The 24489-nt window shown below is 39.2% G+C and overlaps 1 protein-coding gene across 3 annotated transcripts; it reads right to left on the bottom strand.

Moving 5' to 3' along the window:
* Positions 1 to 780: 780 nt before the first annotated feature.
* plgrkt (plasminogen receptor, C-terminal lysine transmembrane protein) lies at positions 781 to 24385 on the bottom strand. 3 transcript variants are annotated; one of them, XM_085165585.1, is made up of 6 exons: positions 21398 to 21526; positions 21003 to 21099; positions 16970 to 17100; positions 16744 to 16853; positions 15743 to 15871; positions 781 to 7596 (listed from the first exon to the last, which is right to left on the bottom strand). In XM_085165585.1, exons 2-5 carry the CDS (start codon positions 21081 to 21083, stop codon positions 15744 to 15746), a joined length of 450 nt encoding a protein of 149 aa, XP_085021711.1. In that variant the 5' UTR covers positions 21084 to 21099; positions 21398 to 21526; the 3' UTR covers positions 781 to 7596; position 15743. The 3 variants fall into 3 exon arrangements, with proteins under 3 accessions (XP_085021711.1, XP_085021714.1, XP_085021713.1); XM_085165588.1 differs by lacking the exons at positions 781 to 7596; positions 21398 to 21526 and adding an exon at positions 24362 to 24385 and having other exon boundaries at positions 15183 to 15871; XM_085165587.1 differs by lacking the exons at positions 781 to 7596; positions 21398 to 21526 and adding an exon at positions 21191 to 21377 and having other exon boundaries at positions 15183 to 15871.
* Between the last annotated feature and the right edge of the window lie 104 nt (positions 24386 to 24489).

Raw genomic sequence — 24489 nt, 5'->3', positions numbered from 1 at the left:
TGATATCTTATTATCAACTCCATTACTGCCCACAGGAACAGGAAAGTTCACAACACCTGCGTTCTTGCACTTTACACGTGAGGTCAATAGAATACGGTGTGTGTGTGTGTGTGTGTGTGTGTGTGTGTGTGTGTGTGTGTGTGTGTGTGTGTGTGTTGGTGAAATATGTCTCACAGTTGCAAAGACAGATGTAGTTTTAGACCCCTTCAGCCTCCACTTTGGCTGCCAGGTCAAACCATTTTCATTTTATATGCTGGTTACACTTTTTAATCCAAGCAGAAATTTTGTATTAGAAAAGTCCTTTTAGCAATTTTCTTTTTACATTTTAAAACTTGAAATCAGGTCACTTCATCACAACGGGAAGGTTAAAGCTTTTCACACATTAACATCTGTCACTTTCATTTAAAAAAACTGGAGCTAGCAATTTTACTACTGTTGACCTTGTAACATTTATCATTTCAAACGTAGCACAAGTCTAAAAGCATACCTGATCGGCAATCATAAGATTAACTAAATGATAGGTCACCTACTGTGTGGACTGCAGGTGCGTTGTTCTGTGACGTCACTGAAAATGTTTCCGGCTTTAAAGTCTGAGGCTTTCTCTGTGTGGTGTCTGCACTCCCACGGGTCAGACATGCCAGTTAGGAGAAAACAGGAGAGCATAGGGATGAATGGGGCAAGAAGCTTAATTGACAAACTATTATTGCTACCAAGAAGCAGAAGACAAAACTGAAGTAAAAGGATTCTGTGAAGGTAAAGGAATCAAATCAAATCCATTCATTTAATTGAGAATTCAAGTTTATTTATGTGGCTTTGAATGCAAACAACAGCTGCCTGTCTCTAATACTGTAAGGTAGTCCCTACAGTATTAGAGACAAGGCCAGCAATCTGATGATCCCCTATGAGCAAGCACTTGGCAACTGTGGGGAGGAAAAACTCCCCGTTGGGAAGAAACCTCCAGCAGAACCAGGCTCAGGAAGGAGCAGCCATCTGCCGTGACTGGCTGGGTTTTCAACTGTTGTTTGCATGACTGAGATGGTAAGAGCCTAATTAACCGCATTATAACCCAATTATTAGTTATTTCCCTATTAAAATTGTCATAGTCCAGTTAGAGCCAAATAAAGTTGGCACTGACATTAGGTTTGTCTTCACCTTTTCCATTTCCATAGAGGAAAATTAAAGGTATTGTGTTAAAAATGAAAGTAAATAAATTAATATAGCTTGAATTTTGTTGACCAAGAACAATAAAATGCAAAGGCAAACGCAAATACTTCCTACAGCACGTGACATCAGCTTTGCCACATATTGTCTGACCTCTTCAACTACTAGCGAGAACCTGTGACAAATGGCCTCAGTTGCTGACTTGCACATGTTAGACACTGTGGTAATGGATTGTCCTAAAAATCCAGTTCCTCTCCTGGTGATAGAAACCTCTCTATGAGGAATCCCATTATGTTCTTCTCTCCCTTCCAAAGGAGGCCTGTCTCTGTTCACAATTTCATCATGGTGTTCTGAGACTCTTTGACTAGGTCTTAGGTCTGAGATCCTGGGTTCAGCAGGGTCTGATGCATCTCGATTTGAATTTTCCCATCGCTGATGTCTTTGAATCACAGAAGGCTGCTGCTGTATATTTTCAGGGTGAAGAATTTCACACACTTGCTTTAAACCGCTATTCTGATTATGTTCAGGTATATGCTGATCTGGCAAAAGTACCTCATGTTCCGCGTGTAAAATTTGGTTACCACAGCGAACTTCAGGTGCCTCGCATACAGTTTGGTCAGCAGTGGGTGAAGGTTGGTCATCAAATCCCAACGTTTTTCTCATAATTTTGTGAGCATAAGTGCCCACAGTGCAAATCGCGCCCCAAACGGAGTTCGACATGTTTACAGATGATGAGTTCTCTATTTCTTTCCTTAATTCTTGCAGTACTGCGTTATAGCGCTCAAACAAGCTTTTAGCGTGTGTTATCATGCGACTCAAAGGTCTGTTTAAGGGTTTTTGGGATCAAAGGGAAGCTTTCTCTGTGTGATGTCACCAGGTGTAGGTGAACACGTGCCGACGGCAACAATCTGGTTACCGTGGAAACCAGTCGTGCATTTTTTCCGCAGTTTAAAACTGCTCGTGACTGTGGCGATTGAAAGACGTGATTTATTTATATTTGCTAACTACAAGCGCAAGATTAAGGAAAACTGTTGTCTACGTGCGGCCGTCCTAAATATTTTTAAATGACTGTGGTGACTGCGTGAGTTTTTCTATGACGTCACAGTAAATTTCAAAGTTTCCGGTTTCAAAGTCTTGATCAAGACTTTGAAACCGGAAACTTTGTCATGCAGACACAGAACAAGACACAGGCTTACTCCTGCGGGTCAGAAAAATGGATACATAATAAAATAATATTCTATGTATGTATGTATGTACGTGCCCACCTACCCACCCACCCTATAAGAGCTGCTGATGTAAACCGTTGCTCTCTAATTCCAGATATTCAGATGGACCGAGAAATGAGTATAAGTTAAAATACAAAAGTAAAGAATTGATTTAAAAAGAGTGATCTATCTCATTAGTGCTGAGTTTCATAACTCAACTTCTGAGTAAAAGATGTAGAGTCATAGGTTGGGTTTAGTTTAGGGTTTAGTTTGCCGAAATATTGGTTGACTCAGTTGTGACTCAGCAGTAGGGTTGGTGATGTGTCGGGCTCTTTAATTAACTCCACAGCTTGGGTATTTCTATTGGGTCATAGGTCGGGTAGCTTTGATCAAATATTGGGTCAAATTTTAACCAATTCGTTGGATTAGAGACAAGCCTCAGAAGAAGCCACATCATTTTTTCACAAACAGCCACTTTCAACTAGACTTTCACCTGATAAGATATAACTCGACTTTCTTCTACAATGAATTAAAACATGCTATGTAAAAACTCAATTCTAAAAGTTTGAAAGTGATAGGGTTACTTTTGATCATTACAATTAGGGTAAGAATGTTCTAGAATTTTACCTACTCATGAAAGGGCTTTTGACAGATAACAACAGCTGGCTTGCAATAAAGAAAACTATAGTTATTTATATTAAAAAAATGCTTAATATGGTGCTCTAAATGTATTATTTGAAATGAGGCTGAGGTTGTTAGGTTTGACAAATTATTTAGAGATCTCTGCATCTAGAACAAAGTAAGAATGAGATCGTGTTGCTATACAGCATTTGTTAAATAAAAGGTAAAAAAAAAAGACAAGAAAAAGGAGTACAGTCTATCTAAACTACAGTATTTAATTTAATAATTTAACTTATCCTAAATTGTGCACCGTTGTTGGTACCGTAACATATTTTCAAGTTTAACAGTTAAAAGCAAAGATAATTCATCCCTTTTAGATTTAAAAATAAAGATAAATGGCACTTTGACCCGTTTTTATCCTGCACGTCATTCACTAGACTGCGCAAAGGGCAGCTTGCTACTAGTCGAAACCAATGAAAACATGATGCGGAGTGCAACATACGTATTTATACTGCTAATACACCACCTATATATAGCCACCAACTTCGCTCTCAAACCTGGGGAGCTTTAAGCTCGAAGTTTACATGTACTCAAAGTAAAAAACAGTAATTTAACACCTTACAGATATAGTTTGTGTTAGCCTTTTGGTTTTTAGTTAACATGCAAGGCTAAGTTGTTAAAAGTATTAGCTGCTGAGGCTGAGAATGTTGGCTACGATCAGACCCTGCTCAAAATACAAAAGCTTCTCCTTTATGTATTGTTTATTTTAGAAGAAATTTACATAAGTTTTTGCTTGTCCAACTTCAGAGATGAAGGCAATTTTGGCATCGTCAATAGCAGATTAGTTTCCACGTTTAGGGGACTGCCGTGGCACAGGATATGTAAGTATCTACACTTAAATGACACAACAACAATTAAAAAAAAAAACCTCTTCAGTTTTTCAATCAGTATATTAAAACCGTTGTGATTAAAACAACCAAATATAGTCTTTATGTATTCAATTTCCAAAAGATGCATATTATAGATGCACAAATAATTAAATATGTTGCAGATCTATTCAGAACTTGTCAAAAAGGTTTGTATGACTTTATGACAATTTAATGTGTGTAAAAAAATCTTGACTTAGTCCAATCTTACAATTAACTGCAACCATTCACAACCAAAGACTGGTCTGTTTCATTGTTCTTTTGTCCTATCTGAGCAAATGTCAAGCATACTGTTGGAGCTCATCACTCCAGAGTTAAAGAAGTTAAAATGTTGCTCATAAATATGGATGAAATGATCTGAGACTAGGCGTACTTGTGTGTAATTGCATTCTCGTGGACTTGTGATACATCGTCAGTCGCAGACCAAGTATTTTTCCAATTCAAAGTAGACATCAAGCTGAGTACGCTAAAAATTCCCAGATGTGTTCTCACTCCTCTCGTTTTGTCAAGCATGCATCAGTGGTGACTTGGGTGGACTCGGTGGTACAGCCAAATATCCCAGAATCCATTTCGCAAGATTTCTGTGGAAACGGTTGAGGAGAAGACCCACAAAAGTTAAATACTTCTATAGTTGTAATATGCAGTGTATTTTCAATGCATTTTATGTGAGAATATAGGTATTTAAAATTCTAATGTTTAGTACATTTAACAGTAGAAACCCTACTTATAAATTCCTTGTGCTTTTTTTTGGGAGATGCCTTGCCTGCCAAATAGCAAGCACGAGGTTCAGTGTGCCCGATGAAAACGGCCTTATCTCGACATTTCATTTGGAAATTTGCCACAATCTTTAAAGGCTCTGATATAAATCGCCTTGGTATTTTTAATAGCCAGTCGTTCACACAAATGTTACACTGTCCTATATAATGTTTAAAAATCTTATCTTCAATTCATTTGAAGTTTCTATGAACATTAAGTTTCAATCGAGCACCTGATTGTTTTGCTCATTATTCCCTATTATAAAAGCTGTTCTTTGCTTGACTTATTACTATTATGGAATATTTAACGTTTATATTTTAATCAAAGGACACGTGAGGAAACATGGGCTCTCACTGAGTGGCAGGCAGCAAATCAGAGCCTTTTTTTACTGGAAGGAGAAATTCCGGCAAGACTAGATGGGAGTAAGTACTGATTTTGAGTGCTCCCTGTGTTCTAGGGAAGGATTAGAGCAACACGTCTGTTATGATAAATACCTATTGAAGTGACAGTGCCACATTATTTTCCCTCAGGGACTTTGTTAGCTCTTCAGGCTATTACAGCCAAACAAGCAAAAAAAAAAAGAACGTGGAACAACCTGAAGGCCAAATACAAGGTAATGTACCCGTTCCTATCTGATTCCTTCGATTGGTTTAAAAAAATACTTTACTTGTTTACCATTCCTTAAATGGATTCCTCTTCTTCTTTTTTTTAACAAAATGTACTTTGGAATTTAATAATACAGTCAGTGTAACTGTGATAATATAGCAATTAATACATATTTTCTTAGGGACCCATCTACAGGGAAGGGTGTAGAGGCAGGTAGCCCGACTGCCACCACCTGGCAGCGGTACAATATGATGGATAGGGGTGGGTTTTGATAATCGATTTATCGATTAAAATCGATTCTGGCTTGGATAACGTGATATCGATTCATTAAAATCCTGAATCGATTTTTTAATATAAATTCATTTTGCCCAAAACGCCAGAATCTCAGGTTAAAACAAAACAAAATTTCAACAACCACCAATCAGCTAAAACAGTAAATGAGAGCAGGAACACGGATTCTGCACAAAGACGTAAACACAAAGCGCGGACCCACGGATCAGAATCAGTGAGATGTCGCCTTTCTCACCCGACGGCATGGACACGGTCGGGGCTGAAAGCCGACAGCTCGCTGATTCTGATGTTTCGGCGGGTCCACGCTTTGTGTTTATGACCTTTTTGCGCTGATTCTAAAGCTGTTAGTTTGATCTCTCTCCAAACAATATTGACCGAATCAGCAGCAAAAGAAGATCCAAACCACGCTTCACATAAACATCGTCATGAATTCTCTCTGACTTTGCTGTTTTGCTTCTACCACGATAAAATCACACTTCATGCACAGCTCTCACTCTCTCTGTACTTCAAGAACAGTTTCCCGTCTAAAAATCTGTCTGTCTACCGTTGTTTACAGCGCTGTCGGCCGCTGTTTTTTGTCCCTTTTACTTACTTCTGAAAAGAAAGCCTAATTTCTGCCATTCAATAGGCTTCTGAACAAATTTAAACTTTTTAAAATGCAAAAATGCAAAACGCTTAGCCGTGTCTCTAATAAAACCACTGTAACTTCAGAGATGATGTTGATTAATGGTTTTCTTTCGTTTTTGATGTACTGCAGAATATTTTTATACAATCCCAGGCCAGGAAAATCACCTTCATGTTTTTTCTGTGTTTTATCTTCAGCTACTTTGACACAAAGGCATCTGCTGTGATGCTCACACCTTTGATAAAGTCTTGCGTGTGTCAGCTTCCTTTTTATAGATACAAAAAATATGTAAATGTACTGATCTGAATTATAATATTTCTGACTGTCTGAGGCAAAATTTTCCCAAATCAAATAGAATTGAATTGAATGGAATCAAATCGTGGATTGAATTGATTCGGGACCTTGTGAATCGGAATAGAATCGATTCTAGAAATCAGTGACGATACCCAGCCCTAATGATGGATGCTGTGTTCCAGCGGCAGCACTCAATAAGTCTACCAGCAAACCTGACTTTCACTACAGGTGATGCAATCCGCACTACACCCTCGACCCCTTCTACAGAAGTGTTGAGGAAGAGGCCCAGGGACAGCCAGGCTATCCTACCGTTTTTAAAGGACCAACCAGAAAGAGAGGAAGACAGCGAGAGACTGGCTCTGACTAGGGAGCAAGAGAGGGAGAGGGCAGCTACTCAAAGGGCAGAGTGATATCTGTCACTATTTGAGAAACTTGTTGACAAACTTTAAATAAAACACTTTAAATGTCAAATGTGAAGTGAGTTTTTTTTCTGCGTACATAAAATTCAACCTATACAATTACGAACATATGAGGTTTATAAAGAATAAACAAATATACAAAAAAGAACACTTAATGCACACTATTTACAATTTGAACAAATAGATTCCATACTCCTACAGCAACACTAATTAGGAGAAAAACATGCACCCTTTTTTTCTTTAACCAATAGCAGGCTATTTCTTGTGGCCTTAGCTGCTGTTTGAACATGACTACATCATGCAGGTAGCTGTTCAGGAGACACTTGTGCAGCAAGCCTGGCTCAGACACAGGTTCCTGAAAGCTTCCTGTCTGCACCTGTGCCTTCAACTGTTTCGGCTTGTCCTGCTTGCGTCGCCTCCTCTCCTTCTTCTTGGTAGACATCGTGTGTTGCCACACAGATATTATGTGGAGGATGCAGCAGGCCCCCACAACTTTGGGAGGAAACAGAGGCCGACCCTCAAAGGCTCACAAGAAGATGGAGTGCCAGCATGTTTTGAGGATGCCAAAAGTAGGATCTATAACATTTCTGGCCTTTGCTGAGCTCTGGCTCTGCTAGTTTCACTGTTTCTCTGTCGGGGAATTCTCTCACACTCAAACTGTGAAATACGCTCCACTCCAGTCCACTGAACGGCTGTGGAAAATATGAAAGAGGACATAACTTTACACATTAACTTCTAACAATTTAAGCCCAAAGAGTCATCCTGAGAAATGTCATTTACTATGCAGCATTTCATTATCATGTTAAAAACAAACAAACAAAAAAAAACCCCCACATACTGCTTAAGTTGCTGCTCTTTGAGATTAAAAGATCTCATTACATTAACAGAAACACTGACATCCCTGCTCTACAGCTTTGCATTCAGGGGGTGTCCTTGTCACAAAGATCAATTCGGACACTAAAATCTTTTCAATTTTCTTTTTTTATTAATTTAAATTTTTTTCCAGATGTCAAACACAAAGTATAAATATCAGCACCTTGGATTATTCTGCATTAAATCTACTGTGATGGCTTAAAAAAAGTTGGAGGTCCAACAGCTTTGTATTGAAGCTCCCTCACACCTATAATTAAAATTTTAGTGTTGAAAATAATACATTTTAGCTGTCAATACAAATGTCTGAGAATCTTTACCAATGATGCACCATTACATTTTGATCACTTCAGCTGTTGGTTATCGGCAACTGCAAAAGTTACCAGCCTGGCAGAGGGCCGCAGAAATCTAATTTAGATTTCATCAAAACAAAGCTTCTTAGAAAGTAACACGTTTATGACCCGGATAGAAAAGAACCGCAGACTGAATACAAAGGATGGATTGTAGCCACTGAAATGAGAAAGAAAGGGCAAGCCTTTGCTGTTCCAGGACAGCAGGAGCTGAATGTAAAGGAGAAAAAGTGGAGGGTTTGGATGCTACGTCCATCTTTTGCATACGGTCTATCATCTAAACAGAGGCAAGTGTATAACTGACCTGCAACAGTCATCTGACGAGACACATGTTTCAGGAGCTTTTTAAAGGCGACGTATTACACATAAGAGTGTTTAAGAGAATTTCTGTTCTCCACTGGTCTAATTGCAGCTTTGACGAAAGTCAACAATCATTGTCTTACCACTTTGTTCAATCATCATTAGGGATGCAACGATACCAATTTTTTCAAACCGATACGATACCAATACTTGGATCTGAGTACTTGCCAATACAGAGTACAAAAACCGATACTTACAAAAACCACACACACACACACACACACACACACACACACACACACACACACGCAATGAATTGGAAGACAGGTTTTATTTTATTCTCTGCCGATAATAAATAATATCTTAATAAAAATGACCACAAAAAAATTTCAAGTGAAAAATAAGCACTTCTCTTAAATTATTGCAGAGTCTCCACATTGTAATCTAACAAAATATCACTGAACTATTGGCACTGTCTCGAGCTTTCAGAATAATAAATAAACACTTCTGTTTGGAATAAAATAAATACAAATTAGGTTTGAGAATAAAATAAACTTTTAAATTATTGCAGAGTGTCCATATTATAAACAAACAAACAAAATAACGAAAGTATTTGGCATTGACGAACGAACTCCCCATCTGCCCTGGATCATCAGTCCACTGCGCCGTTAAACCAAGGACTGACATCGCACACACTGCTTGTCTTTACCTCTTTAGAAAGTTTTGGCACCATTATCTCCCTGATGTGTGGGCGGCTGGGAATTTTATATCGCAGCTCGAGTATGCTGAGAAGACGGTGCAATCCTATGTTTTCCACGACCGGCATTGGCTGGTCATCCAGAGCAATAAGTCAGAGCCTCTGTTATTTTAACTGCCCGTGGATTTTCTCTTGACATTTTTCATCGCTTTTCCAAAACCCGAGTTAAAGTTGGCTGTTCCGGGGGCGCTAGTGAGCGGCGGTAGGATGTAGACGTGCTTTTCGGAGCTCTCCACCAAAACTCAGATTTTTACTCAACACCACCATAAATTCTTACACAGGCGGATATTTTCTGCGGGTGAATGTTTCCAGGCTGATCTACGCTGTCCATTTTTGCGCAATGAGACCGAAAACGAACCCTCCGAGCAAGAATAAAACCATCGAGGGCTATGTTAGCAACACCGCTAGCGGGGCTAATGCTAGCACCAGTAGCCCTACCGAACCAGAGGCTGGCCCCCACGAAGACAGAACCTACACCCTATGCAAGGAGATGTGTCGGGAAATGGCCACGTCTATAATGGGGAAGATTGATGAGCGGTTTGATACTTTTGAGGCTAGCTTTCAGTCGCTCCTTTCGGAGCAGAAAGAGATGAAAAACCGCATGGAAAGTCAAGAACAAGCGACGTGTGCCTTGGACGAGCGCGTAGAAGCGCTAGAAGCCAAATGTTCGGACCTAACTCAGCACGCCAACCAACTCAAAATCAAACTCCAGGACTTAGAGGCCCGCTCTCGCAGACACAATATCAAAATTGTCGGCATACCTGAGGACGAGGAAAAAGGTATGCCCACTGACTTTGTTTCTAGGCTTATCCCGGAGTTGCTGGGAAAGGAGCACTTTCCACATCCGATTAAAGTTGATCGTGCACACCGCGCACTACAAGCGAAACCAACTGCTGGTGCTAAACCACGCACCATCCTGGCCTGCATTCATCATTTTCAGGAGAAGGAGCTGATCCTGCGTCGCTGCAGGATGCAAAAAGGCTGCGAGTACAAAGGAAACAAGGTGATGATATTTCCGGACTACACCAACGAAGTGATGAACCAGCGTCGCGCTTTTAATGGTGTGATGCAAACCCTGCGCAGTGATGGAATCAAGCACACACTACGTTACCCGGCAAGGCTCTATGTATACTGGCGTGACGGACAAGCACCGTCAATCTTCAACGACGCAGATGAGGCGGCACGCTGCATTAAAGGACACGGGTAGACTATGAGAAATTAAGGTCTCAGTGTAAGGTAACTGTAGTGATTCTGACTGCAGGAATACCTGAGCAATATTAAGACTTCTAACTTTAAAAGACACCATGCTGAGAACTGGCTTTGGACTTTCAAGTACAACATTATACCAACAACTTTAGATGAGACATCCTTACTGGTGTAACATTTTCTCAGTGAATGATGTTTGCTTTTTCTATTACATGGTGGTGGTAATTCGCAGCACTTTTATGTTTTTATTCTGAGTGGTGGGCGTGAAGATATCTTGCCATTTGCCCGGCAGCTCCCTTCGAAGTGAAGAGGGGACGCGTTTTTGGGGGAAAGGGTGGGTTATGTTTTGATTTGTTCTTGTTCTACAGCTCATGTGCACTAGTTTCATTACTGCCAGTTTATGACTTTCAGTCATTTTGTATGTACAATGTCACTCCTTATCATTTTTCTTTTTTTCCCCACTATAATGGCTAGGTCACAGGCTAGTATACAAACAGGAAACAGAGATTTGCAGCTTGTATCATGGAATGTTAGAGGACTCGGTTCAGTTGTCAAAAGGGGTAAAGTATTTAAACATTTGAAATCTCTATGCGCAGATGTAATTTTTCTGCAAGAAACCCATATAAAATCTACAATGCGGCATGTTTTAAAATGTAACTGGATATCTCAAATATATCAGTCACCCTTTACATCACATGCCAGGGGGGTAGCCATACTATTTAAGAAAAATGTCCCATTCCAACTAAAATCTGTAATCAATGATCCTCAGGGACGATACATAATGGTTTCAGGGATGATAGCTTCTCTCCCATTAACCCTACTAAATATTTACGGTCCAAATACAGATGAGCCTATGTTTTTCAGAAAGGTGTTTGACTTGCTACCGGATGATACTGACTCAAATATAGTAATAGCAGGAGATTGGAACTGCTATTTAGACCCTTACCTTGATCGGCTGTCAACTCGCCCTCCCCCAGAGATCGCCTCTGTGCAGCTTTTGAATAATCTTTCTAAAGCTAGAGATTTAGTGGACATTTGGAGACTTCAGCATCCCACTGATAAAGATTACTCCTTTTACTCTGGCGTCCACAAATCCTACAGTCGAATTGATTATTTTTTGGTCAGTTCAAGCCTTATTTCTCAAATTTCAAATTCCAGATATCATAATATTTTGATTTCTGATCACAGTCCCACAGCTATATCACTGAGTCTAAGTTTGCCTAAAGTGAACTATTCCTGGCGTTTCAATCCAACCCTTCTCAGTGACGAAAAGTTTATTAAATATATTACGCCCAAACTCAAGGACTTTCTTGACTCAAATGACAACGGAGAGGTCTCTGATTCAACACCGTGGGAAACATTAAAAGTCGTAATGCGTGGCGAAATTATTTCCTATAGCTCAGGCCTCAAAAAGGAAAAGATGAAGCGACTTTCTGAAATTAATAGTGCCATTCCTCGTCTAGAAAGGGCTTACCAGAATTCTAAATCACCGGAGGATTACAGAGAAATATTAAAACTCAAATACGAATACAATGCAATTATGAGTGACCAGGTTACCAATCTACTACTGAAGCTGAAACATAAACATTTTGAGATAGGAGACAAACCCAGTAAATTGCTAGCGCAACAACTAAAAGGAACACAAGCTTCGAGAGCAATTCACAAAATAAGATCTAAATCTGGTGCTTTTCTAACAAACCCTATAGAAATTAATAAGCGCTTCAGAGAGTTCTATCAGGAGTTGTACTCTTCCCAGCTGTCTGCCTTGAATGACTTTTTTGATTCTCTCAGTCTGCCTAGGCTAAATGAAGCTGCCAGAGATCAACTCGATTCAGACTTTACATTGCAAGAAGTGGTAGCTGCTATTAAGTCATTTGCATCTGGGAAGGCTTCAGGCCCTGACGGTTTTGGCATAGAATTTTATAAGAAATTTTGTGATGGTCTTGCTCCACTCTTGCTTAGGATGATGCGTGATTGTAAAAACAGGGGCGTACTACCCCAAACTCTGTATGAAGCAAATATTTCGTTAATCTTGAAGAAAGGCAGAGATGACTCAGATCCTGCTAACTTCAGGCCAATTGCTCTTCAAAATTTTGATCGAAAGGTGATAACCAAAATTCTAGCAACTAGACTGAACAAGTACTTGACCTCCATTATTCACCCTGATCAAACAGGATTTATCCCTGGCAGACTTTCTTTCTTCAATGTTAGGCGTCTTCTCAACACCATCTATTCTGACCATGGTAGTTCGGGAGGAGCAGCAATTTTAGCTCTTGATGCACATAAAGCCTTTGATCAGGTTGAGTGGTTTTATATGTTCGAGTCATTACGGAAGTTTGGGTTTGGTGAAATATTTATATCTTGGGTAAAATTAGTATACGCAAATCCAATCTGTTCAGTTCTCACAAATGGAGAGAGGTCAGCGCCATTTCCTTTGCAGCGCTCTGTTCAGCAGGGCTGCCCCCTGTCCCCTGCTCTATTTGCTCTGGCATTAGAGCCCCTTGCGATTAAGATAAGAGCACATCCAAAAATACAAGGGCTCTTGGTCGGGGGGGTTGAAACTGTTATTAGTTTGTACGCAGACGACGTACTATTATACCTGCGTAATGCAGAAGAATCTGTACCATCCCTTCTTAATCTGGTCACTTCATTTGGCAAAATTTCAGGATATACAATTAACTGGGTTAAAAGTGAACTTATGCCTTTATCTAAAACCGGTTCGCCGAGTTTTCTTTGTAATGTTCCCTTCAAAATAGTTAACGACCATCTCACATACCTTGGATTAACTGTTCCTAAAGATCCCAAATTAATTTTTAGCTTGAACTTTGCTGAATTCTTATCAACATTAAAGCATAACATCGAGTCATGGAAAATTCTTCCCCTTTCTATGGTCGGTCGTATAAATTCCATAAAAATGGTCTCTCTTCCTAGATTTCTGTATCTTTGCCAAAATCTTCCTATTTATCTCACTTCCTCTTTCTTTAAGGAGTTGGACTCAATTATTACTTCTTACATATGGAACAACAAGAATCCTAGGATTTCAAAACTACATCTACAAAAATCCAAATTGGAGGGAGGTCTGAGTTTACCAATATTTAAACATTATTACTGGGCTGCAAATCTAAGAGCCTTGACCTTCTGGCAACAGACATCCTCAGATCTTGGTGATTTCAACATCCCCCTTTGGGTTAAAATGGAGGCTGGCATTGTAAGGGACTCCTCTCTAGAGGCCCTGCTTTTGTCAAAAGTAGGGAGGGCTGAGAGTCTTAAGAAACTGGGGTTTGTTCCGAAACAATCTGTGCGGATTTTAAACCAAGTTAGAGGTTTTTTTGAACTGCCAAACTCCTCTGTGCAGGCACCAATATGTGATAACCATGCCTTTTTGCCTCCTTGGGATGATAAATCCTACTATGTTTGGAAGGGGAAGGGATTGATCAAATTCAAAGATCTTTATATAGATGGAAAATTTGCATCATTTAATCAGCTTAAGCAAAAATTTGATTTACCGCACTCACATTTTTACCGTTACCTACAAGTCAGGCATTTTATGCAATCCAGTATGAAGAATTACCAAGATGTTCCACATGAACATAACCTTTTTAAGGTGTTCCTGAGCCCTCCTTACTCCAAACACTTGATTTCTACAATTGTACATTTGTTTGATGACAGCATTGAAGTGCAGACTACGAGGATAAGAGACGCTTGGAGGGAGGAATTGGGCATAGAAATATCAGAATCAATGTGGGACAAATGCCTATCAAAAATTCATTCCTGCTCTGTTAACAGCAGACATCAATTAATACAATTTAAAATTGTCCATCGGCTACATTATTCCAAAGTTCGGCTACACAAAATTTATCCTTCAACTTCCCCCATATGTGACAGATGTAAAACATCAGAGAGCACATTGGCTCACGCTTTCTGGCATTGCCCCTCATTGACCAATTTTTGGTCCAAAATATTTGATTGGTACTCTAAAGCTTATGGGATTTCCATCTCACCCAATCCAGAAATTGCAGTTTTTGGCTGTGTACGTTCCAGAACTATCCCTGCGACTGTGCGGGTGCCAATCGACCTCGGAATGATGATTGCGAAAAGACTTATCCTAAAAGAATGGAAGTCCGCTGCTCCTCCCTCCTTCAGTGTCTGGCTCAATGACATGTTATCTGTCATTCAACTGGAAAAAGTTCGATACCTGCAAACACCTGCAGCAAATGTTTTCTCAAAATCCTGGACTCCATTTTGTACTCACCTCGAGAAAGCTCACGTTGTATAAGCATGTACCATGGCACTGCAATTTCCCTGTTTATTACATATTCATGACATTTAATTCATTATGGATACTGGTAGTTTCTAATTTTAATGTTTTCTTTCTTTTGTCTTTCCCTATTGATTATTATTATTGTGCTATTTCTTGTCCTATCATCTCAGCGCCTGAGCTGTATTTGTTTGTTGAGGGGTTTTCTATGCTGAAAAAATTAAAATAAAATATTGGGAGAAAGTTGGCTGTTCCGGTCCACACTGCTGACATTTTGTTTAGCCTAGCTACAGCAGCCTCCAGTTTCTCTTTTTTTATCTGGAGCCGCCAGTCTCACTCGTCTAACCCTATGCCTGTTTAGCGCGTGATGTCCCCCTAGTGGCCAATCTAAAAAACTACAACAAAAATGACAATCCACCCTCTGATTAATGAAATAAGTTAGTATCGGTTCGTGGTATCGGTTAACTTTTACGAGTTAACTGATACCACATTTTACAGTATCGGTCCCGATACCAGTATCGGTATCGGTGCATCCCTAATCATCATCATTACATTCATGAACCAGGCTTAAAGCAGCTGGTATTCTTGTTCATCTAAATATAACAAAAAAACCCAGAGAGATAACATAAACTGATTAATATTACTATCAATTTCCCTTCAAGTCCATCATACATAATCAAAGCAAACCCTGGAAAATAACAACCTAAAGAAAACATTGATGATATAACTGCAATTGTGCAATATTTAGAGACAAGTTATCGGCTGTGGTCAGACAATGCTCTTATAACACTGTAATAAAACTTAACTCATGGATCAACATGTGGCATACACCAATCAGGCACTGAAACTTTCCATGACAGAGGACTTTTGTTCTATAACTGATTACATTATTTCTCCAAGAAGGAGCTGAGGCCGCTTTTACCTTAATGCTACATAAAGTATAGTTGTGTAGCATTTAGGGAGTGGGTATGTTTTGGACAGCTAAATCTGAGGTTTCTTTGTGAGCCACTTCCTAGTCTTTGTGGTTTGTTGAAAACGAAATGTACAGTGGCTGCAGCTCCTCTCTGGAACCACGCTGTCAGACAATAACTAATTACATTATTTCTCCAAGAAGGCGCTGAGGCTGCTTTTAGCACGGCGGGCCTTCTCTATGCTCTCAAAGGTTGGAGTCCCTTGAGGTAACTGTAGACGGTCATTTTCAGCCTCCATGACATTCTCAGCTTCCCCTAAAGACATCATGAAAAACACATTTAATGGGTATAATTAGTGACTGCAAACTTTTTAAAAAAATGTAATTAATGAATATCTAAACACAATATTTTTTAAACATTTAGATGCATTATTTGGTAAACAGTAAGGTCCATTTGGACAGAGACATTTTGGTTCTGTTCATTACCACAATTAATTTTAAATATAACAACTTTAAATATAATTAACTCAGATCCAGTTGAACTGCCGACTGTCAGCCTTAATTCAGTGGGTTGAACAAAAAGATGTGAGAACTAAAATGCAATCCCATCATTTCAGGACATCAAAAGTAACTGGACAAATAAAATAACATTTATTAATTTGAATCTTGCTAATGCAAGCGCCACACCTCAAATCAACTCCAGGGCTTCTATCTGCTTAATTGATAATGACATAACAAAGGAAGTGCCCACACTTGCCCATGAAATAGCCTTTCAGTCAAATGTCCAATTACTTTTTGTCCCTTTAAAATGCGGGGGCCACATGTTAAGGGGCCGAAACTCCAAAACCTTCATCCAATTTGAATGTGGATTTTCTCATATGAAAGCTGGGAGTCTACACATTATATAGATGCCCATCATAGCGGAAAGTGGAAACTGTTTTGGTAAACAGACACTATTCACATATTCAAATATATATATATATGGACCTAACTGTATATTAGAGGCTGGGTTTTCTGGATATAGTGAGTCTGTGTTCTGCTGTTCAAAGTAAAATAATCCTCTAAAACCAAAGCAAAGAATCACTATATAATGCTTGATAAGGATTTATTTACCCAGCTGTGCACCCTCTTTTTAAATGTTAAACAGGTTTCCTTAAGATGATGATGCCTGTAAGTGTGTAGCTTTACCTCTCATACGATTAATAAGCGTTCCATAGGCGCTGTCCATCTGGTAGGCAAATATGAAACTGAGAGGAATGATAGGAGCCAGCATGCCTGGGTTCTTTCTTTTAATAGCTCTAAAGAAAAATTATGATAAATAGAAGACAATATTTAACTGGAAAGATAAAAGCACAACACAGAGATGAATCTGTGTGAGTTTGTGTCAGATCTTTGTGAGGTGTTAGAATCTCACCCTGCAGTTAGTCCCACTGTGGCCACTGCAAAGAAACTGCCAAAGTATTTCAGAAACTCTCTGGACCAGGCGATCTGCATCGCCATCTGCCGCTCTCTCATCTGGTTCTGCATCAGAATCTGGCGCTCCATCTGGGCACATGCACGCGAGCACACAGACACACAAAAACAAATTAAGAAGAAATGATGAAATAAAATTTTCCCTGCTTGGTAAGATTTCATTTTCAGTTATAATCAATTTCAGTCAATTACTGTTGATCAGAGCTGTAATAATCATCTGATTCATCAGTTAATTGTTTTATGAGAGTACAGACAGTTTAAAAGAGATCTCCATAAGCACCAAAGGCTTAGTACTTTTTAAAAAAAAGCCCCTAAAAACTTGTAGGAAGTGTACATTACGTGAACAGAGATGTGATTAGTTGGGAGCCCAGACAAAACTTCTATGTATGCTTGAGAAGTTTCTTTGGAATTTTTGATAAGTCATGAAACTAAACCCTGGAATCCACTGCTGTAAACATGCCAACTACAAACACTACGCTCTAGGGAAGGAGGAAGTGACAAACTTTTCATCTCCACAATCTGGGTGTTTCATACTCCTGACATCGACTCTTGGCTGTACACTCTTTTAGTTCAATGGAAATTACAGGAGTGACTTCTGTAATTGACAGTGTTTGTTCTTTTAAAGCCAGCGTCCGCTGAAACAAACTAGTGAGTAATCTGAGCACACTTAAGGGTGTTCCCCTTTAATGGCACATGCTGTGAATGAGTGAAGAATGCAATTATGAAAAGAAAGCATTTCCCGCTCCTCCACACCATGTGTATGAGCTGCAGGAACGGGAAATGGGGTGACACGATCGCTGAAAGGTCAGCTTTCATGACGGCTTCATCTGGGTCACAAAAAAGGAAGTAAATGGAAGATAGAGGATGTTAAATTTGAATAAAGTATCCTGAAACGCACTCCAGCATCTAAGTACATAGATGCTGCAGGGTCTCCATCTTATAAAAATGAAGCAATTCAATATGCCCATATACACAAATACGTAACATAAGTAAAGATCACTGCACATCTTTTCTGCTCAGCCACCAGTTTCACATTATTAGTTACAGTTAGACTATTCCTTTCAGTCTGCATTATGTGAACAAAATGATTTTAAAATAAATCAGAGCATCGTGCATGCTGATATTAAGCTGCATAATTATATCTGTTGCCACCATCACTGTGTATTGATGAGGACAAGAGGTGCTACATTTCTTGAACACTGTTCGTTTTACTTGTTTGTTGCATCATGTAATGAATGCTCAGCTGTGCTCTTATTTCTACAGGCTCCGCTATCACACAAACCCTTGGCAGGTCCTCCTTCACTATATCCACAAATCTGTTGTCTTCTTCTTTTCCTCCACCCTGGCAGCTCCATCTTCTACATCAGTTATCTATTATCCCTCCTGTCCACAGGTCCATGCCTTTTAGCTTTATCTCCAAAGCACTCAACCTGAAATGGCCCTCTGATGTACTCATTCCTAATCATGTCCTTCATGATCACTCCAAACAAAAAAATCTTAACATCTTCAACTCTGTCACCTCCAGTTTTCCAAACGACACATCATAGCATCTTAAAAATCTTTCCTTTCAGTCTGCAACTATCCATCACAAATTACCGCTGACACTTGTCTCCACCCACTGTTACTTTGGATGGTTGGATGCTATTTAAACTCATCCACATTCACTGCTCCTTCAATATTCTGCCCCATCTCCCTCTCATTTTTGTGCTGATGCCAAATGACTCATGAGTGTTTATAATAATGAACACTTATAACAACAATAATAATGATAATGTGTCATCTACATTAAATACTTCAGGGTCTTTGTATAGCATTCTTTACCATTTTCTGTTTCTACAGGCTGTTTGTATGGGATAGCTACGAACCCATAAGTGATAAATTAGCCCTATTAGTGTAGATGTGTAATTCAAAACTAGACAAACATATCTGCTGGTGGGAATATCAAAAGGAAAAGATTTGGTTTTGGCAAGCTCAGACAAGCAGCAGACTGACTCTGGGACAGGACTGTGAGGGGTGCAAGTATGAACACAAAGCGGGACACTAACTTGAAAACAGATGCACACAAATCATCATGATCTACACATTGGAAGAAGGGGGACACGGGAAATATGTGCAGCAGGTATTCCTGATAAATACAAAATATTTCATGTTAGGGTTTTTTTGTGGATTAGGTTTTTTTATTTTTTACATGTTTGCAAACTTTGACTTTTGGGCACTCTGTATGCTCTCATGCTTTTAAAAAGGATTTGTCCAAAATTGGATATGGAGTAATGTTCCTAAATGCACTAGTAAATCCACAAAGAAAGGACTCAAGGAGAAGACCTGAGGTCCCTAACCAATGCTAAGATTTCAATTCTATTGAAATATTGCCAGGGGATTGAAAATAGGCATTTAAAAAAAGCATCTTACAGTTACAGTAATTTGGAAAGATTTCAGAAAGCTTTGACCCCTCTTTGACTCCATCTTTCCAAAGAAAGTTCCTCCTGCTTAAGACAGCAATATGAACATCTGAGCCCAGTGGTGTATTTCCACAGAAGAATTTTAAATCCTTCCTTTTGTGACTAAAAATGCCCCCCCACCCTTTTTTTTTTTTCCCCCATTTGTCGGTGTCCGGGTTTTCTAATTTCACATAAATAAGATCTACTTTCTTTTCTTTTTTTAATGGAAGTCACTATAATGCTCTAATGTCAGTAAATATTTGCATCAGTTTTTTTTCCTTGAAAGAAAACAAACCCCCCCACTATAAATCCATTTTGATGACACCAATTCCTCATTCCTAGGAAGTCCATTCTCAAAATATGTGTACCATACATATGAGCAGCCACGGGGGATTTTTGAAACTGTATCAGGCACCGTGTTGTAAAGGCTCACCTTTCAGCACATTCACTTCACCAAATGCACCTTGTTTCTTTTCCTCACCTTTGATTGGGTGTGGTGCTTTGCCTTAATTGCACTCACCTGTCACTCGTTATATAAGGACTGCACTCACCTACCCCTCACTCTTTCTTCACTCCCACATGGGGCGGCAGCTGAGAGATAGCAGTCCATGTGTGTCTTTCCTTCCTTTACCCATTATTCAATAAAACGACAAAACCTGTAAATGATTGACTGCTTATTCTCATTCTAATCGGATCAGCCCATGATGATGACTACTTAAACCCTGAACCTTCCTTCCTCCAAAACACACCGAACTAGACCACATGTTAGAATATGTATCCCCACCTTCCAGAACTGCTTTACAAACTTGGATCCACATCTTACTAACACACTAATAAGAGCTAGAAAAGTGACAAGAGTGAGGTTAAAGCTGAGTGTATGCCCCCAGTCCATAAGCCATAGCATGATCTTCACCAGGGTAACAAGCCTTTTTTTCTACCTGTGCAAGTTTCCTCTTTAAGTAGAATCACAGTGGTACCTGCTGTGGAATCACTTTGGGCTGGTTTTTGACTTTGGTGTGTACTAATACTTAAACACTAAAAGAAAGATGGTATGCGTGTCGTCATTAGGATAGGGATTTGTGTCAGTGTGTGGGACATGAAAGGAAGTAATGCACAGTGATCACACTACTCAGACAATGAGCAGTGTGGTTAATTACCTCCTCCAGAGAGTAACTAAGTAGTGGGTCTAAATGGATTTGGTTGTAGTCAGAGACATTAAAAATGTTTGCAGACCTACATTTGCTGTGGATGTCTCCCGTACTCATGGAGCTGATACAAAAATAATGCAAATTAACAAGTGCACAATTTAAACTTAGTCCAACATCATTTCAGCATCTGCAACTAGTACAATTTCAAAGTATGAAGGTAAAACTTTTTGGTGGGAAGGTTTGGGGCAATTTTATGCGTTAAATTTTTTTAAAAAAATCTGCTTCTTTTATTTTTTTGCTTTTTCACTTTCACCATCTTTCACTAGATGGTGAAAGATGTCACAGCAGAGGTCAGAGGTGATGTGCGAGTGGGTGCACTTTTACTCACCTGCAGCCGTGCATTCATTAGCATGAATTCTTGTTGCTTTTTTATATTGTCATCCATGGATTTGGACAGTAGTACACCCATGGCTGCGTTGGCGTTTCTGTGAATTAAACACGCAGTCATTCAAACGTGCTGCTCTGCTCTCATCACAGCAGCAAACAAAATTCCAGAGTCGGGCTTAGAAAAGCCACCTGCTTCAAACTGGATTTGTTTCAGCATGTAGTGACCTATTCAGTCCTTCGGTGTCTCTTCACTTCAGCTTTAGCTTTAAGCCTCAACTCCGTTAAGTTAGCGAATAACAACACGACCTCTGTCTTTAACCTAAATGAAACTGTTGTCCGTATAAACTTTAATATTTCATGACAAGTTGGAGAACTTAAAATAAAAGCTTTACATACCCCAAACACTTTGAAGACTGTAAGCTAAATGCTGGGGAAAGGACTCCGGGGTAGATCGTCAAAATAAAAGCTACGCGCACTGCTTTTTTTAGCGGAAGGAAATGACGTCTTACTTCCGGCTAAACTAAATGTTTTTTTTGTTTTATTCATTCATTTATTTGCATTCGAAATATAAAGAGTAAGTTGAATGAAATGAAAATAATAAATAATAAAACATAAATAATAGAAAACAATAACAACAAAGACTGCAATACAATTAAAACACAGGAAATAGGTTTTCATCTCAGTTTTCATTTTAGTCACATTTGTAAAACACTTATTTTAAAACAAACACAAAAGCAAGTTGACAAGATCAACCAAAACAAAACAGATCTATGATGATTTTGTCAGAGTGAGTATAGGAAGGGACAGAATGATTACTTGAAGGCTAAAGTGAGTTAGATGGTGTAGTTTGGCTCCCTCTATTGGTTCCCATGGGTCACTTAAATAGTAGCGTTACACGTTGACTCGTTGAATGAATGGCTTGATTTAAGATACGTAAACTCCGGTGGTGGAGTTTATATTAAAGCAATAATAATAATAATAATAATAATAATAATAATAATAATAATAATAATAATAATAATATAGTAGCCTAGTATTCCTATTTAACAGTGTGGATGGTGGATACACGACCAGCAGAGAGAGGGACTGACTTTCAAAATGAAAATGAATTCCTGTCAGTTTTTTTATTCTTGTATTTGAAGAATGGAATAGCATTAATTTAGCACTAATAGTGATATAGTTTGAGATATACTTGGAGCTGCGGTGGACTTTGATGAATTCTGAAACTTCTTCTCTCCTGAAAGTGAAACAGAAGTTAAACTGCCAGATGAAATTTCATCTAGTCATGGCTGGAGTTTTTGGACTTTGAACCACCTGAGCCATCAGGTGTGACATGATCCTACCATGAATTTGCGGGAAAAATAGCATCCCATGCTTGTTCTTCTTCAGTTTTTCCCTTGTGAATTCATGAATCAAAAGCAAAATGAACGGGACTTATGTGATAGTTTCATGCTGCAGTGACTCATATCAAGCCAAGCTATCATGTACCATCAGTGAATTACAACGGCAGCGGGAACTTCTCATCTGTCACCTTCCTGGCAACTTCACATTACAAACGCTAACTTAAATAAACCGTGTAGAGATATGTCACACAGAGAAGTCACAGTGTTAAGTACATGTGTGAACGGTCGTCACTGTGGACAAAACTTCTCCGTATTACATCTGTTTTTCTTTTTGAATACAATAATTTACTTATTAATAATTTTAATTAATTACATTTAAAGGAAAAATAAATAAAAGATGTGATGTCAGTGTTTCAAATATCCTTGCCTCGCCAACACCGTGTCTTTGTCATAGTACCTTTTACAGACAGACAGCTATTTTACCTGTTTTACTTCCGTAAGTGAAAAAGACTGTGAAAATAAAGCTTCTCGTCACATTAGTTGATATTCCTGATTCAGGCAAGAGGTAAGCACATGGGAAACCCAGAAATGTTTTATGGTTCGATGTTATGCAGGTTGGCACAGGATAATGTCTGGATGACACCCTGCTGTATATTCCACGTGGGGAATGACTTGACATGCAGGTAAAAATTCCCTCAAATAAGGTTTGTTCATTCAACTCCAGCTTTCCAGCTTTCAGCACATGACTTGTTAAGTGTTGTGTAAACATCTTGGTTTTGCGATTGTGTTGATTTAAACGGTACTTTTTACAAATACATTTACATGCCAAACGAAAATTCCACAGTATTGACTGCTCTGGGGTTTTGTGTCAAATACATGTGACTTAAACTCAGTGGGCAAAATTCTGCTTTGTTTAACCTCTTAAGCCCCAACGCCCCCTGAAAAAGCAGGAGATCAGGTAGGCTTGGGGCTTAAGAGGTTAAATTTACTCATTAATATTGCACTATGGCTTTAGTCTTTATATGCAATACTTCTCATCAGAGTAGCTGTTATGTTAGGGTGGCATAGTGCTGTCATGGTTAGGACTGTCCCCTCACAGCAAGAAGGTCCTGGGTTTGGGTCCTGCGTGGATTTTGGATGTTCTCCCCATATCTCCCCGTGTGTGGGTCTACACCGGGTATTCCTGCTTCCTCTCACAGTCCGGGTGGATGGATGGATAAGAAATGCTGAGGCAGTAGTACTTTCAGAGCTCATTTAACAACTTCACAACCAAAGGTGCACTCAGCACCCACCTATAGCTCTTCTCATGGTCTTAATGCATGATCAGTACACAACTTCATCAGTCAATCGGTCAGCTGGTTGACTTTGAATGATCCCCTTAAAATGAATATGTTGGCTTTGCTATATGAATTTTGCAACCCAACCTAATTTAGCTCAAGTAGTTATGTATTTTATCTTATTCTTTTTCTTTATGAATATTGTTTATTGTTGCTGTCATTAGTAATACTGAAAAAGTAAAACTTTAGTAGAGAAGCTTTGGTGGGATCCAACTTCTACCAGGAATGTGCCTGATTTACTGCCAGCACAGGAACCAAGCTCTAACTGGAACTGAAACAATGAGCAACACCCTGGTGGAGTCAAATGTCTTCTCCAAGCCCACAAAACACATATAGACTGTTAACGTGTAGACACATAGCCACCTAGGTGAGGGGTTTTTAGGCATGTCCTGCTGGGAAGAAGACATGGGGGAGACCCAGGACACACTGGCCTGGTGGCCTAGGAGGGGATATGTCTCTGCTTAGACTTCGACTCTGTTGACCCAGATCCAGAAAAGAAGATAGATAGATGGATAGATTCTGAGTTAAAAACTTAATCAAAGAGTTACAGAGACACTATTAATAACTGTAGTTTTTAGAGGTGTTACATGATAATAGACTATACTAAACACTTTTAAGTGGAATGAGTATGGCAAACACTGAGCTGAGGTTAATAAGATAATGTCTTGCTCATTACTTACCATCAACAGCGTATTACTATGATGTAGTAGAGGGGAAAACCTTAGGTACTGGCCCTGCTGGTGTTAAGTATGGAAAGGAAGGATGAAGCATTAATAAGTTACTAATAAAGTGATACTGTGCTATTAAT

Source organism: Neolamprologus multifasciatus, chromosome 7, assembly GCF_963576455.1.
Source record: "Neolamprologus multifasciatus chromosome 7, fNeoMul1.2, whole genome shotgun sequence".
Classification (NCBI taxonomy): domain Eukaryota; kingdom Metazoa; phylum Chordata; class Actinopteri; order Cichliformes; family Cichlidae; genus Neolamprologus; species Neolamprologus multifasciatus.
Note: the sequence above shows the minus strand (reverse complement) of the source record. Positions and strands in the feature narration are given on the sequence as shown.

Bases quoted from the DNA above. Each gene is read 5' to 3' on its own strand.
- plgrkt (XM_085165588.1), bottom strand. From the start codon at position 21,083: ATGGGTGTACTACTGTCCAAATCCATGGATGACAATATAAAAAAGCAA. The intron at 17,101-21,002 runs GTGAGTAAAAGT...GCATGTGCCCAG, and splicing joins TAATGAATGCACGGCTGCAG to ATGGAGCGCCAGATTCTGAT. The intron at 16,854-16,969 runs GTGAGATTCTAA...ATTTTTCTTTAG, and splicing joins ACAGTGGGACTAACTGCAGG to AGCTATTAAAAGAAAGAACC.